The sequence below is a fragment of the Bubalus kerabau genome, chromosome 10 (assembly GCF_029407905.1).
Source record: "Bubalus kerabau isolate K-KA32 ecotype Philippines breed swamp buffalo chromosome 10, PCC_UOA_SB_1v2, whole genome shotgun sequence".
NCBI classification, from domain to species: domain Eukaryota; kingdom Metazoa; phylum Chordata; class Mammalia; order Artiodactyla; family Bovidae; genus Bubalus; species Bubalus kerabau.
The window spans coordinates 22,052,781-22,065,292 of NC_073633.1; the positions used below are offsets into that span (position 1 = coordinate 22,052,781).

Here is a 12,512-nt window from a genome sequence, read left to right on the forward strand (position 1 = left end):
TAAATAATAAAAATAATCTGAAATCTAAAACTTGTGGGATTCAGTCAATGCTATGCTCATTATGTACATTTATGCTTAAATGTACATAATACTATAGAAAAATTTTATTAGGCTTGATTAAGTTAGATTGCAGTTTTAACACCATTTTAAAAAGTATTTCACAAGGTATTTCTAATGTATCTTCATTTCAGGAGTTTTTCCTCAAATAATACCACTCTACTGAACTCTACTTTTGGGAAATAAGCATGTCAATCTCAGCTGCTCCATCTGCCATTTGCTACAAAAATCCTGAAAATCAATGGTCTAATTTAATGTTCAAGAAGTAAAAGAGAAGAATGGTAAATAAAAATTGAAAAAGTAGAAAGATGAGAGAGTGAACTGTAATGTTAAGGATGGACTTTGGGCGATAATGATATATCAATGTAGGTTCATCAGCTGGAACACATGTACCACTCTGGTGGGGGATGTTGATAATGGAGAAGCCTATGCATGTGTGGGTGCAGTAGGTAAGTGGGAAAGCTATCTTCCTCTCAATTGTTCTGGGAACCTAAAACTTTTCTTAAAAAAGTTAGGCCCTTAAAAATTAAAGAAAAACACTGTAAATCTTTCAATGTGCAGCTCAATGTTCATAGCAGCATTATTTACAATAGCTAAGATATGGAAGCAACCTAAGGGCTCATCAACAGATGAATGGATAAGGAAGATGAACAAGGTAAGAGGAATTAATCATCTGGATATTAATTTTCTTTGGCTGTACAATGACCACATGTTTTATTTTCCATGTTCTGTGATTTTTAATTTCAATAGTAACCTTCGTATAAAGTAAAATTACTTACTCAATTACCTCAACTTTGATTTAGATTAAGGGCTTATAAGAATTAAGAATTTTAGAAAGTACATTTAAACTAATGGCATAAAAAACAATCATTATTGAAAATAAGCATTCATCAGGAAAATATGCCAAATGAGTATTAATCATTATTATTATTTTTTAATTTATTTGGCTAGGCCGGGTCTTTAGTTGTGGCATGTGGGATGGCATGTGAGATCTTTTTTTTCAGTTGCGGCATGTGGAATCTTTGGTTGCAGCATATGGAATCTAGTCCCTTGACCAGGGGTTGAACCTAGGCCCCCTGGATTGGGAGCATGGAGTCTTAGCCACTGGACCACAAGGGAAGTCCTGGATATTAATTCTTAACATAAGTTATAGTAATTAAAGCTCTGTGATAATGGTGTAAAGATTTGCAAACAGGTAAATGGAGCAGAATTTTAAAATGTGGAAACAAGCTAAAGTGTGTATGACAGCTTGATTTATGACAAAGTTGACACTGCAGGACAATGAGGAAATGCTACTCTTTTCCATAAAAGACGCTGAGGAAGAAATGAAACAAACTCCACCTCATACAGAAAAACGCTGAATGGATTGTAGATGTGAACGTAAAAACTAGAAACAGTAAGTTTATGGAGAAAAGCAAAGTAGCATGTTTTAAGCATTAAGTATTCAGAAAAAAAGATTGTTGGTTTGGCTTACATTAAAATTAAGAACTAAGTACACCAAAAAAAAAAAGAAAAAAGCTCAGTACAACAAAAAACACTATTGAGTGAAGAGGAGAAGAGGATGTGAGGACAAAATTTATTAAGAACTCTAAATCAATAAGAAAAAGATAATCCAACAGAAAAATGGGCATTATCACTTAAGAGGCTATCCAAATGTTCAATTAACATTTGAAAAGTTGTTAATTTCATTTGGAAATGAAAAATGCAAAGTAAACCCTTCAAAAGGACTCAATGTGAAAGACTGACAACCCAAATGTAAGGAAGAATGTGAGACAACATAAACTCTGATTATGTTGCCAGTAGTCTGAAACCTGTATGCAGATCTAGAAGCAACAGTTAGAATCTTATATGGAACAACTTCTTGGTTCAAGATCGAGAAAGGGGTACAAGGCTGTCTGCCGTCACCCTGTTTGTTTAACCTATATGCTGAGCCCATCATGAGAAACGCCAGGCTGGATGAGTTACAAGCTGGAATCAAGATAGGTGGGAGAATGACAACAACCTCAGATATGAGGATACCACTCTAATGGCAGAAAGTGAAGAGGAACTGAAAAGCCTCTTGATGAGAGTGAAGGAGGAGAAGTAAAAGAGCTGACTTAAGACTAAATATTAAAAAACTAAGATCATGGTATCTGGTGCCATTACTTCATGGCAAATAGAAGGGGAAAAGGTGGAAGTAGTGACAGATTTCCTCATCTTGAGCTCCAAAATCACTGCAGACAGTGACTGCAGCCATGAAATCAGAAGACGATTGCTTCTTGGCAGGAAAGCGATGACAAACCTAGACAGTGTGTTGAAAATTAGAAACATTACTCTGCCGACAAAGGTCTGTATAGTTAAGGATATGGTCTTCCCAGTGGTCATATATGGTCGTGAGAGCTGGGCCACAAAGAAGGCAGAATGCCAAACAATTGATGCCTTCGAACTGTAGTGCTGGAGAAGATTCCTGAAAGTCATGGACAGTAAGGAGATCAAACTAGTCAATCTTAAGGGAGATCATGTGAAAAAGACACATAGAAGGATATTTACAGCAGTGTTACTTAAAATGGCCCTCAAATGGTAACAATCTAAATGTCCAATAGAAGAGATTAAAAAAAACTTTGGTAAATTTGAACAATGGATTGCTATATAATAATGTAAATAAATTACTGCTATATTATATGCAACAACATGGATAAATCTCACAAATACAATGTTGAATAAAAAAGCCAAATGCAAGAAATGCCAACAATATGAATCTACTTATATTAAGTTCAAAAGAAAGCAAACCTGGTTGCTTTGAGGGCTGAGGGACTGAGGCTTGGGCTCTTGAGTTGCTGCTGCTAAGTCACTTCAGTCGTGTCCGACTCTGTGCGACCCCATAGACGGCAGCCCATTAGGCTCCTCTGTCCCTGGGATTCTCCAGGCAAGAATACTGGAGTGGGTTGCCATGTCCTTCTCCAATGCATGAAAGTGAAAAGTGAAAGTGAAGTCGCTAAGTCGTGTCCGACTCTTAGCGACCCCATGTACTGCAGCGTACCAGGCTTCTCCGTCCATGGGATTTTCCAGGCAAGAGTACTGGAGTGGGTTGCCATTGCCTTCTTCGTCTTGAGTTGCTAGTCATGTTTTATTTCTTTGACTTACATAGTGGTTACACATGCTCAGCTTCTGGTCATTTAATGATCTAAGCACTTTGCTGTACTTTGCTATATCAGAATTTAAAGTTTAAAAAATATAGTTGGGTTAGAAAAACAAGGATGCAAAATTGATAGTTAAGGAGAGACAATAATCCTAGCTATATGAGACAAATTACCAGTGTATGGTGCTCATCAGAACCCCCTTTCTTCCTTGGGGGTAGTCCCTAATCTTTCCTCAAGCTCCCTGAAGATAGCCTACATTCATACGTCTATTTACCCACCTATAGCACCAAACACCTAAAACAGTGTTTAAAGTTGTTGTTTAGTTGCAAAGTTGTGTCTGGCTCTTTTGTGATCCCATGGACCGTAGCCCAACAGGCTTCTCTGTCCTTGGGATTTTCCAGGCAGGAAAACTGGACTGGAGTGGGTTGCCATGCCCTTCTCCAAAGGATCTTTCCAAATCAGGGATTGACCCCATGTCTCCTTCATTGAAGGCAGATTCTTTATAATCTGAGCCACTAGTGAAGTCCCAAGAACACTGGAATGGGTTGCCATTTCCTTTTCCAGGGGATCTTCCCGACCCAGGGATCAAACTGGCATCTCCTGCATCGGCAGGTGGATTCTTTACTACCAAGCCATCAGAGAAGCCCGTGTTTACAACAGCTCCTCAATAAATGTTGTAGAATGACTGGAAATTTGCTGTTTAGTCAGTTTGTCCTGAAAAGAAAAAGTGAGCGGGGGAAGGAGTGAGAGGTGGGTGGCACAGGTAATGTTTTTAGAGATGCTACTGGGGTCCAGATCTGGCTAAAAATTTACTGCTATCAAATCTAAATTTATTGCTATCAAGGCTAAAAATATTTACTGCTATCAAGTCTATTTATTGCTATACTTTTAAAGTACTATTGTTAAAACCTACACAGTCTCCTAATAACTCAGCATATATAGTAATGTAATATGGATTGTTAGAAATGCTGGCTGGATATCTTTATTAATTGAAAAACAGAGTTGGTATCTATTCTGGATTTCTTAATAGTTAGCCTTTGTTGCTGCAGTCCATGGGGTCGCTGAGGGTCAGACATGACTGAGCGACTTCACTTTCACTTTTCTCTTTCATGCATTGGAGAAGGAAATGGCAACCCACTCCAGTGTACTTGCCTGGAGAATCCCAGGGAACGGGGAGCCTGGTGGGCTGCTGTCTATGGGGTCGCACAGAGTCGGACACGACTGAAGCGACTTAGCAGCAGCAGCAGCCTTTGTTGTATTATAAAACGTTTGGTTGTTTTATTAGCCTGGCTTTTCTTCTCCCAGTTTTTGATTAGATGGTAGAATTATGAAAAAGAGAAAAGCAGTATAAAGGTGCGTGTGGCACATGTTTAATATTTAAATCTTTTACTACATATTTACATATATCTATAGATAGATGTATAAATATGGACTTGGGTAAAGACTGGCTAGGTAACGATGGTGGATAGTTGGTTCAAGGAAAAGGCAAAGATTTCCTGAGTGCTATACAGTTTGGTGAGAAGGGAAACTGGCAGAGAACTGAAATTCCATTGTACTAAAGAAAACTGTTCTCATAGTCATATAATCATGCCACAAATATTTACTGAATTCCTTAAATTTGCAAAATATTGTTCTAGTTACTGTTAATAATGAACAAATCAGATAAGAGTCCTGTGGTCAGAGAGCTTCCATTCTAATGTGAGGACAAACATTAAGCAAAATACATAATTATTTCATGACAACTGTGATGAGTGCAACTGAAGTATATGTGCTACTGAAGTGTTTGAAGAATGAGAATATAAAATTAGGAGATGAAAACGGAAGGATGTTTGAACAGATTTTTGAAGTAAAAGGATTTAATTGGTGACAATGGGGAATGGCAGGGGCATAATTCCAGGGCATTATATGAAATAATTCAGAAAAGGCTTGGTAGGAAAGAACATATAGTTCTAATGAGGTGGATGAAACTGGAGCCGGTTATACAGAGTGAAGTAAGCCAGAAAGAAAAACACCAATACAGTATACTAATGCATTTATATGGAATTTAGAAAGATGGTAACGATAACCCTGTATGTGAGACAGCAAAAGAGACACAGCTGTATAGAACAGTCTTTTGGACTCTGTGGGAGAGGTGGGGGGAATGATTTGGGAGAATGGCATTGAAACATGTATAATATCATATAAGAAATGAATCGCCAGTCCAGGTTTGATGCAGGATACAGGAAGCTTGGGGCTGGTGCACTGGGATGACCCAGAGGTATGGTATGGGGAGGGAGGTGGGAGGGGGGTTCAGGATTGGGAACACGTGTACACCTGTGGCGGATGCATGTTGATGTATGGCAAAACCAATACAATATTGTAAAGTAATTAGCCTCTAATAAAATAAATAAATTTAAATAAAAAATATATAGTTTATGGTCAAAACCGGAAAAGATCAGCATAATTGGTGCACAGTGAGCAACAAAGACCATGGATTGGAGCAGGACTGCTGTCACAGGCAGGGGCAAAAAGCATGCAGGAACTTTGTTAATAATTTTATTCTCCACCTTAATAATTGCTGGGCGTCATTAAATGGTCTTAAGCAACCCCATGTAGGAAGGAGGTTGGTATTGCAGAAAGTTTCTGTCTGGTGATTGGACCTAGAGAAAAGATTATAAGCGCCTGAGGAAATAAACCTTGGATTGGCTTCCTTGTGTATAAATTGTGAATCTAGACTATATGATCACTTAGGTTTTCTTCAGCTCTAAAATTCAAGAATACCTCTGTATATTCACAACCAGAATGTCAGTTACAGGTCTGCTGACTTCTTGGTGAACTCTTCCTATCTCTTAAACTGAACACCTTTTAGATCCAATGAAGAGTCATAAATTAATCTATGTTATGGTGATAGGGCTGAAGTTTGACTAACTCAAAGAAGGCTGAGAAGTTAGGAAGTTGGGAAGAAGACAGTAGTGACCAGATGCAAAATAAGTATAATCAATCTCATAAGTACCGAGACAGTAGGCAGAAGAGAGCAGAATTCAACTCACTGGAACGATTTAGTTTAAAGGCAGCTAGTCAAGAGGAAGTTTAGGAGGGGGAAGGGATGTCTATCAGCAAAGCCCTATCTTCATCAGCATCTTGCATTCCCATTCCCCCACCATTTTGACGGTATAATTGATAATTCTTGCCGCTTATCATGCAATGATATGCTATGTAGAAAGTTTAAAGTACCTCATCTCTTGAGATTTACTCAAATTAAATCCTTCGTATTTAAAAACTCAGGAGTGGAGAGTGAAGGCTTCTCTATAATGTGAAGGAAAAGAAAGAGTGTGCGTGTGTGTTTCGGGGAACAGGAGGTAGAAGAAACCATAATTCCAGAATGTTAATGCTAAGTAGGCTCTTGGAGATCACCGATTAACAAAAACCTTGGTGGTGAGGTGACTTTCCCAAGATAACACTAAGTGGAGGAGCCCAGCCATAGACTGTGGTTCTTGCAAGACCCTCGGGGGACTCTTTGGGTGGCCCTTTATCTGTGAACCCGAAAGCCCTCTTCGTGGGCCAGATGAGTGTACAGGAGGCTGGCCCTGGGGTAGCCTGGGGCTGCCTGACTGCCTGGGGCTTTCCTCCCTTCCCTGGCCGCCCGCTGTCTCCCTCTTTTTTCCCCGTAGGTTTCAGCAGGGAGGACACGGAGTGCAAGATGGACGCGGCGCCCGCCACGGGTCTCAGACGCTCGGAGAAGGGTAGATTCTTCTGGATAACCGAAGAGACATCAAAACAGGCGGGAGCGAAGTGCTCGGAGCAGATGACGGAGCTGTCACTGCCCCGGTACCAGTTGGCCGGCGGCCCCGCACGAAGCGGTCCCACAGCAGCCGCACGGCCCGGTCCTTTGGGGAAGCGAAACAGCAACTTCCCGGACTTGGTGGTGTTGCCGCAGCGGATGGGCACGGCAGCGGCCTCGGGGCTGGGAGCTGGGGACCTGCATCCTTAGCACGGTCTCGCACTCCCAGAGCCCTCACCTGCCGACTCCGTGTCGGCTGCTGCTTCTTCGGCCGCGAGAAAGTGCCAAACTGCGGCCCCTACCTTGGAGAGTACCCGGCTTTTGGAGGTCCTTCCCCTTCCATATCTTCCCCTGAGAGCAGGCAAAGGGATACAAATTTCGCGCGGGCCCAGCTGAGGTGGGAGGTAAAGAGGGACGGACCGGAAGTGGTGGTTGTCATAGCTACCGAGGTGTCCGGCCTCGTCCTCGTTTTATTCTCCTCTCCACCCTAATGCTCTGTTTTTCTGAAACTGGGAAACTAGAACGAGGAAATGCTGATATTTTGGGCCCCTCAAATATAACCAGAGGCTCTAACGAGTGCATTGATCAGTAGATTTGGGAGAGGACCAGACCGGAAATGGAAGTTTCCATGGTAACTCCTGAGCGGGTTGCCTAGGAGATGACCCCTTTCGGTCTCTGAATCTGTGCTGTAGCTTCATTTCTAAGGAAGATCTAACTGATCTTCTTGGACTGTCTCCTGCCATGATTCCCGGGAAATACCGCTCTGTTTCTGGCCGGGCTGCGAGCAACGTAGGTTGGGTTTCCTACTTTCTCTTTATTTCCATTCGTACCGTCCTTTCTGACTGGCGTCTTTGTCCTAGGTGATGAGCTGTATTGTTGAGACCAGGACCGCTCAGTCTACTCAAGCTATTGTCTGACCGAGGCTTGAGGTTCCTGGAATGGACCAAGGCACTTGGAGGGTATTTAACATTGTGTGATGGGTATTCAAAGTCTTGTCCAGGATCTCCGCTTCCCAGAAGGTGGAGCTGGTCTGCTGTGAAAGGCTAAGCTTCATTTAAATTCCTTTAACTGATCAATTCCTTTTTTTTTAAATTAAGAAAATATTAACAGGCACCCCCACCTCCTTTACCTGTCTCACTGAGATATTTACTTAGACTTCAAATGGCAGGTGACGAAAGCCTGAAGTGCTAAGTAGAGGGTTAAATCGCAGACATTTTGGAAGATAAATCATAGTGAAACCTTTTAATTATTAGTTGTAATTTTATTGTTTTCAGCAAATATCCAGAACATGCTAATTTACCAGAAACAAACAAAAAGCGAGCATTCTGTTTCATTCTAATTTTTTCGTTATATCTTTATGTACTGTTTTGGGGAGGAGTGTGTGTGTGTGTATAAGTTAAGAGCATATTTTATGGTTTAATTTTTACATTGTAGGTGAACTGTGGGCTTCATCTGGTTATTCAAACATCATCGCTTCCTGAAAAAAACAAAGTAAGATTCAAGCAGATTTGTATTTATTTTTTTTTTTCCAGATTTGTATTTAGATTGAATATAAATTGTTTTATATTCTGCACAAATAGCATGATTTAAAGAGCAGAGTCTAAACTGGAAAATTTAAGTATATTTACTTTGGTCTCTACTTTGAAGCTAATTTTTATTTTTTGCCTACACAAATCCAACTAGTTTACCAAAGAGGGAAGGGGGAGGGGCAAATTAGGGGTATAGGATTAAGTGATAAAAAATATTGTGTATAAAATAGATAAGCAAGAAGGATATATTGTATATCTCAGAGAATTATAACCATTATTTTGTAATAACTTTTAATGGAGTATAATCTATAAAAGTACTGAATCACAACATTGTATATCTGAAACTAATATAGTATTATAAATCAACTGTACATCAATTAAGAAAAATCAAAGCAAAACCAAAAAAAACTCACCTCGTTTACAAACTGAATCTTATTTCATCAATTGCAAGAGGTAAGATGGGTTTGTTTTTTTTCTTTTTTGACATTTAAGCATTTCTTAAATCAGGATCCTTCTTGAAACAGATGGCCATATTATTATTTTAATTGGGAAAGTTTTTCTTTCTTAGTAGTGGGTAAAATGATGGCATGTTTTACTACTGATAGAATCTCATATTAGATAAGATGTGATAATTTGGGGTCCCATATCTAACATTCCAGAAAAAATTGATTAGCAGTGAAAATTTTTTAGGCCTAATGAGATTTAGAAATTAAGATTTGAATATTCTTTTCCCCAAACAATTTGCCCATATTCTCCCTGGGATTTCCTTAATTTCTGGCTTTTGATTTGATTTTTGAGATACACACGTTTTCTTACCCTCATGTCACCTGAGCACTCAGATATACTTACCCATCTCCCACACAACTGTGTCTCAAGACAACACAAATTTTTCTTCTTTGACCAAGTTGGATACCTTCAACTGGCACAATTCAGGTTTTTCCTAAAAAGTTTTAAAATAGATGTTACTGGAAGCATTCTTAAATCACAAAGATTTAAGATCTTAAACCACAAAGAAGCTGTGGTACATATATACGATGGAATATTACTCGGTTATAAAAAAGAATGAAATAATGGCACTTGCAGCAACATGGATGGACCTAGACATTGTCATACTGAGTGAAGTAAGTCAGACAGAGAAAGACAAATATCATATGATATCACTTAAGTCTAGAATCTAAAAAGGTACAAATGAATTTATAAAACATTCTCTGAATGTTGTGTCTTAACTAATGTTTTTTAGGTTGAATTCAAGCTAAATAGAGAAACGCCATCATTCCCTGGTCGACTCTTACAACATGACCTTGAAAGAAACTACTCAAGTAGACAAGGTATTGGCAGAGAATAGAGATCAGATATGATTTATCATCTTTAAGTAATATTGTTTAATAATATCGAATTTCTGGATCCAAATAGACTTCAATTAAAGATGACATTATTCATTGGTTACCAAATTCATTGGGCATTTGTTTAAATCAGAATTGATTTTATGTACACAACATAGGTTATTTATAATATAGGAAAAACTGTCATATTTTAGTTTGGAGTGGGCTATACACAAGAGAATTAGAAACAATCTACCAAATAATGTCTTAGAACTAAGAAAAATAGCTAATTTGTGAGGGTAAGACTATGGGAACACAAATTTAGTAAGTAAGGACACTGGAAAGAATGGAAAGTCGGGAGTAGAAAAGAAGCTCTTTCCCTTACTAACACATATAATTATAGAATTATATCAAAATTATATCAAATTATAATTTGATATATATATGTTATATATATGTATATATAACATATAATTATAGAATATATCAAAATTATATCAAATTATATCAAAGAATTATATCAAATTTGTGTGCATCATGGAAGATCTTATTAGGAATGCAGATTCTTAGTGCTTCCCTCATCCCCTTCCCCATTCTGACTTTGTAGGTCTCGGGTGGGATTTGGAAAAGTGTGTTTTAATAACTTCTCAAAAGACTCTGATAGATGTGGTTTGTGGACCACCCTTTGAAAAATAGCCTCATATGATCTGGTTATATTTCTGAAATGTATTGTTCAATTAAAGGAGAAATCTTCTTTAGAACTTTTGAGTTGTTACTTCAGTTCAGTTCAGTCGCCCAGTTGTGTCCGACTCTTTCCGACCCCATGAAATGCAGCACGCCAGGCCTCCCTGTCCATCACCAACTCCTGGAGTTCACTCAAACTCATGTCCATCAAGTTGGTGATGCCATCCAGCCATCTCATTCTCTGTCATCCCCTTCTGCTCCTGCCCCCAATCCCTCCCAGCATTAGAATCTTTTCCAATGAGTCAACTCTTCACATCAGATGGCCGAAGTATTGGAGTTTCAGCTTTAGCATCAGTCCTTCCAAAGAACACCCAGGACTGATCTCCTTTAGAATGGACTGGTTGGATCTCCTTGCAGTCCAAGGGACTCTCAAGAGTCTTCTCCAACACCACAGTTCAAAAGCATCAATTCTTCAGCGCTCAGCTTTCTTCACAGTCCAACTCTCACATCCATACATGACCACTGGAAAAACCATAGCCTTGACTAGATGGACCTTTGTTGGCAAAGTAGTGTCTCTGCTTTTGAATATGCTCTCAAGGTTGGTCATAACTTTCCTTCCAAGGAGTAAGCGTCTTTTAATTTCATGGCTGCAGTCACCATCTGCAGTGATTTTGGAGCCCCAAAAAATAAAGTCTGACACTATTTCCACTGTTTCCCCATCTATTTGCCATGAAGTGGTGGGACCAGATGCCATGATCTTCGTTTTCTGAATGTTGAGCTTTAAGCCAACTTTTTCACTCTCCACTTTCACTTTCATCAAGAGGCTTTTTAGTTCCTCTTCATCTTCTGCCATAAGGGTGGTGTCATCTGCATATCTGAGGTTATTGATATTTCTCCCGGCAATCTTGATTCCAGCTTGTGCTTCATCCAGCCCAGCGTTTCTCATGATGTACTCTGCATAGAAGTTAAATAAGCAGGGTGACAATATACAGCCTTGACATACTCCTTTTCCTATTTGGAACCAGTCTGTTGTTCCATGTCCAGTCCTAACTGTTGCTTCCTGACCTGCATATAGGTTTCTCAAGAGGCAGGTCAGGTGGTTTGGTATTCCCATCTTAGTTGTCAACAATTGTTAGCTCTCTGTAATGTACTAGTGTTAAGCACTGCAAAATACTTACATACAGTACTGTCCTCATCTAGGAGTTACTATATGAGAAGGATAATCAGTATAGGCCTCTCTAGATTGTTCATCTTACACAAACACGTGGCAATTTTGAATATTAGCTTTCTTTTTTTGTTTTGTAATTTCTGGACTTTCCTCTTGGGCCCAGCTAATCTGACATCACTTTTCTGTTTCCTATATCTTGAATTCTTCTCCTGGTCAATTGCTGGACATGACATCAACCTAACCACTGTTCCACAGTGCAGAGTGCATCTGTCTTCCCTTCTTTGGCTCAGTTCAGTACATATCTATTGAGTATATTCTGTATGCCAGACACTGTATTAGGCTCAGAGCTATAGATGTGAACCTGAAAATTTTCAAGTAGAATTTTCTTGTGTTTACATTGTGAACTTCCTTTACATTTTTGATAATAACTCTTAAATTTGTTTTCTGACTCGTGAGCCAAACTTAAATACTTTTCCCAAGGTATTCTTGAGTTAGAGGATGATGTTGGTAGACAGATTTGTATATGTCTGGCTGAATAAATTTATTTAAGTGTTTAAGTATTTCTATATATTTGCTAATGAGGAAATAGTATAGAGGCACTGAATTTTGCAAACCTGAAAGATGAATAAAGTCCTATACATAAATAATGACTGTAAAATACAAATTAATTCCTTAAGGAAAAATAAACCTATTTTTTTCATTAAAAGATTTTATTCAAAATCATTCTCTCTAAAATTTGTACCTGATTGTTTCCAAATGTGCCTCCTTCCTAGTTCCAGGCAGTTGTATGCAAAGAAGACCTCATAGTGTGTAGCTGTATTCTTGACGTCTGTACTCACTGTTCTTCCTTCAAAGGCAAAAAACTTTGGAAAA

General features: G+C 38.9%; 2 protein-coding genes across 5 annotated transcripts in view; one reads left to right on the plus strand and one right to left on the minus strand.

The window, feature by feature from the left end:
- Positions 1–5,893: 5,893 nt before the first annotated feature.
- THAP10 (THAP domain containing 10) lies at positions 5,894–7,375 on the minus strand. Its single transcript, XM_055536472.1, has 2 exons — positions 7,357–7,375; positions 5,894–7,141 (listed from the first exon to the last, which is right to left on the minus strand). Exons 1-2 carry the CDS (start codon positions 7,373–7,375, stop codon positions 6,573–6,575), a joined length of 588 nt encoding a protein of 195 aa, XP_055392447.1. The 3' UTR covers positions 5,894–6,572.
- LRRC49 (leucine rich repeat containing 49) overlaps positions 7,354–12,512 on the plus strand; it is a 161,883-nt gene continuing 156,724 nt past the window's right edge. For 2 of the 4 annotated variants that reach the window (XM_055536863.1, XM_055536864.1), the window contains exons 1-3: positions 7,354–7,725; positions 8,371–8,427; positions 9,706–9,793. In XM_055536863.1, coding sequence (XP_055392838.1) covers positions 7,678–7,725; positions 8,371–8,427; positions 9,706–9,793 — 193 coding nt within the window. In that variant the 5' untranslated portion in view covers positions 7,354–7,677. Of the gene's footprint in view, positions 7,726–7,796; positions 7,896–8,370; positions 8,428–9,705; positions 9,794–12,512 lie in introns of all 4 variants that reach the window. The other 2 variants (XM_055536862.1, XM_055536861.1) reach the window with 2 other exon arrangements.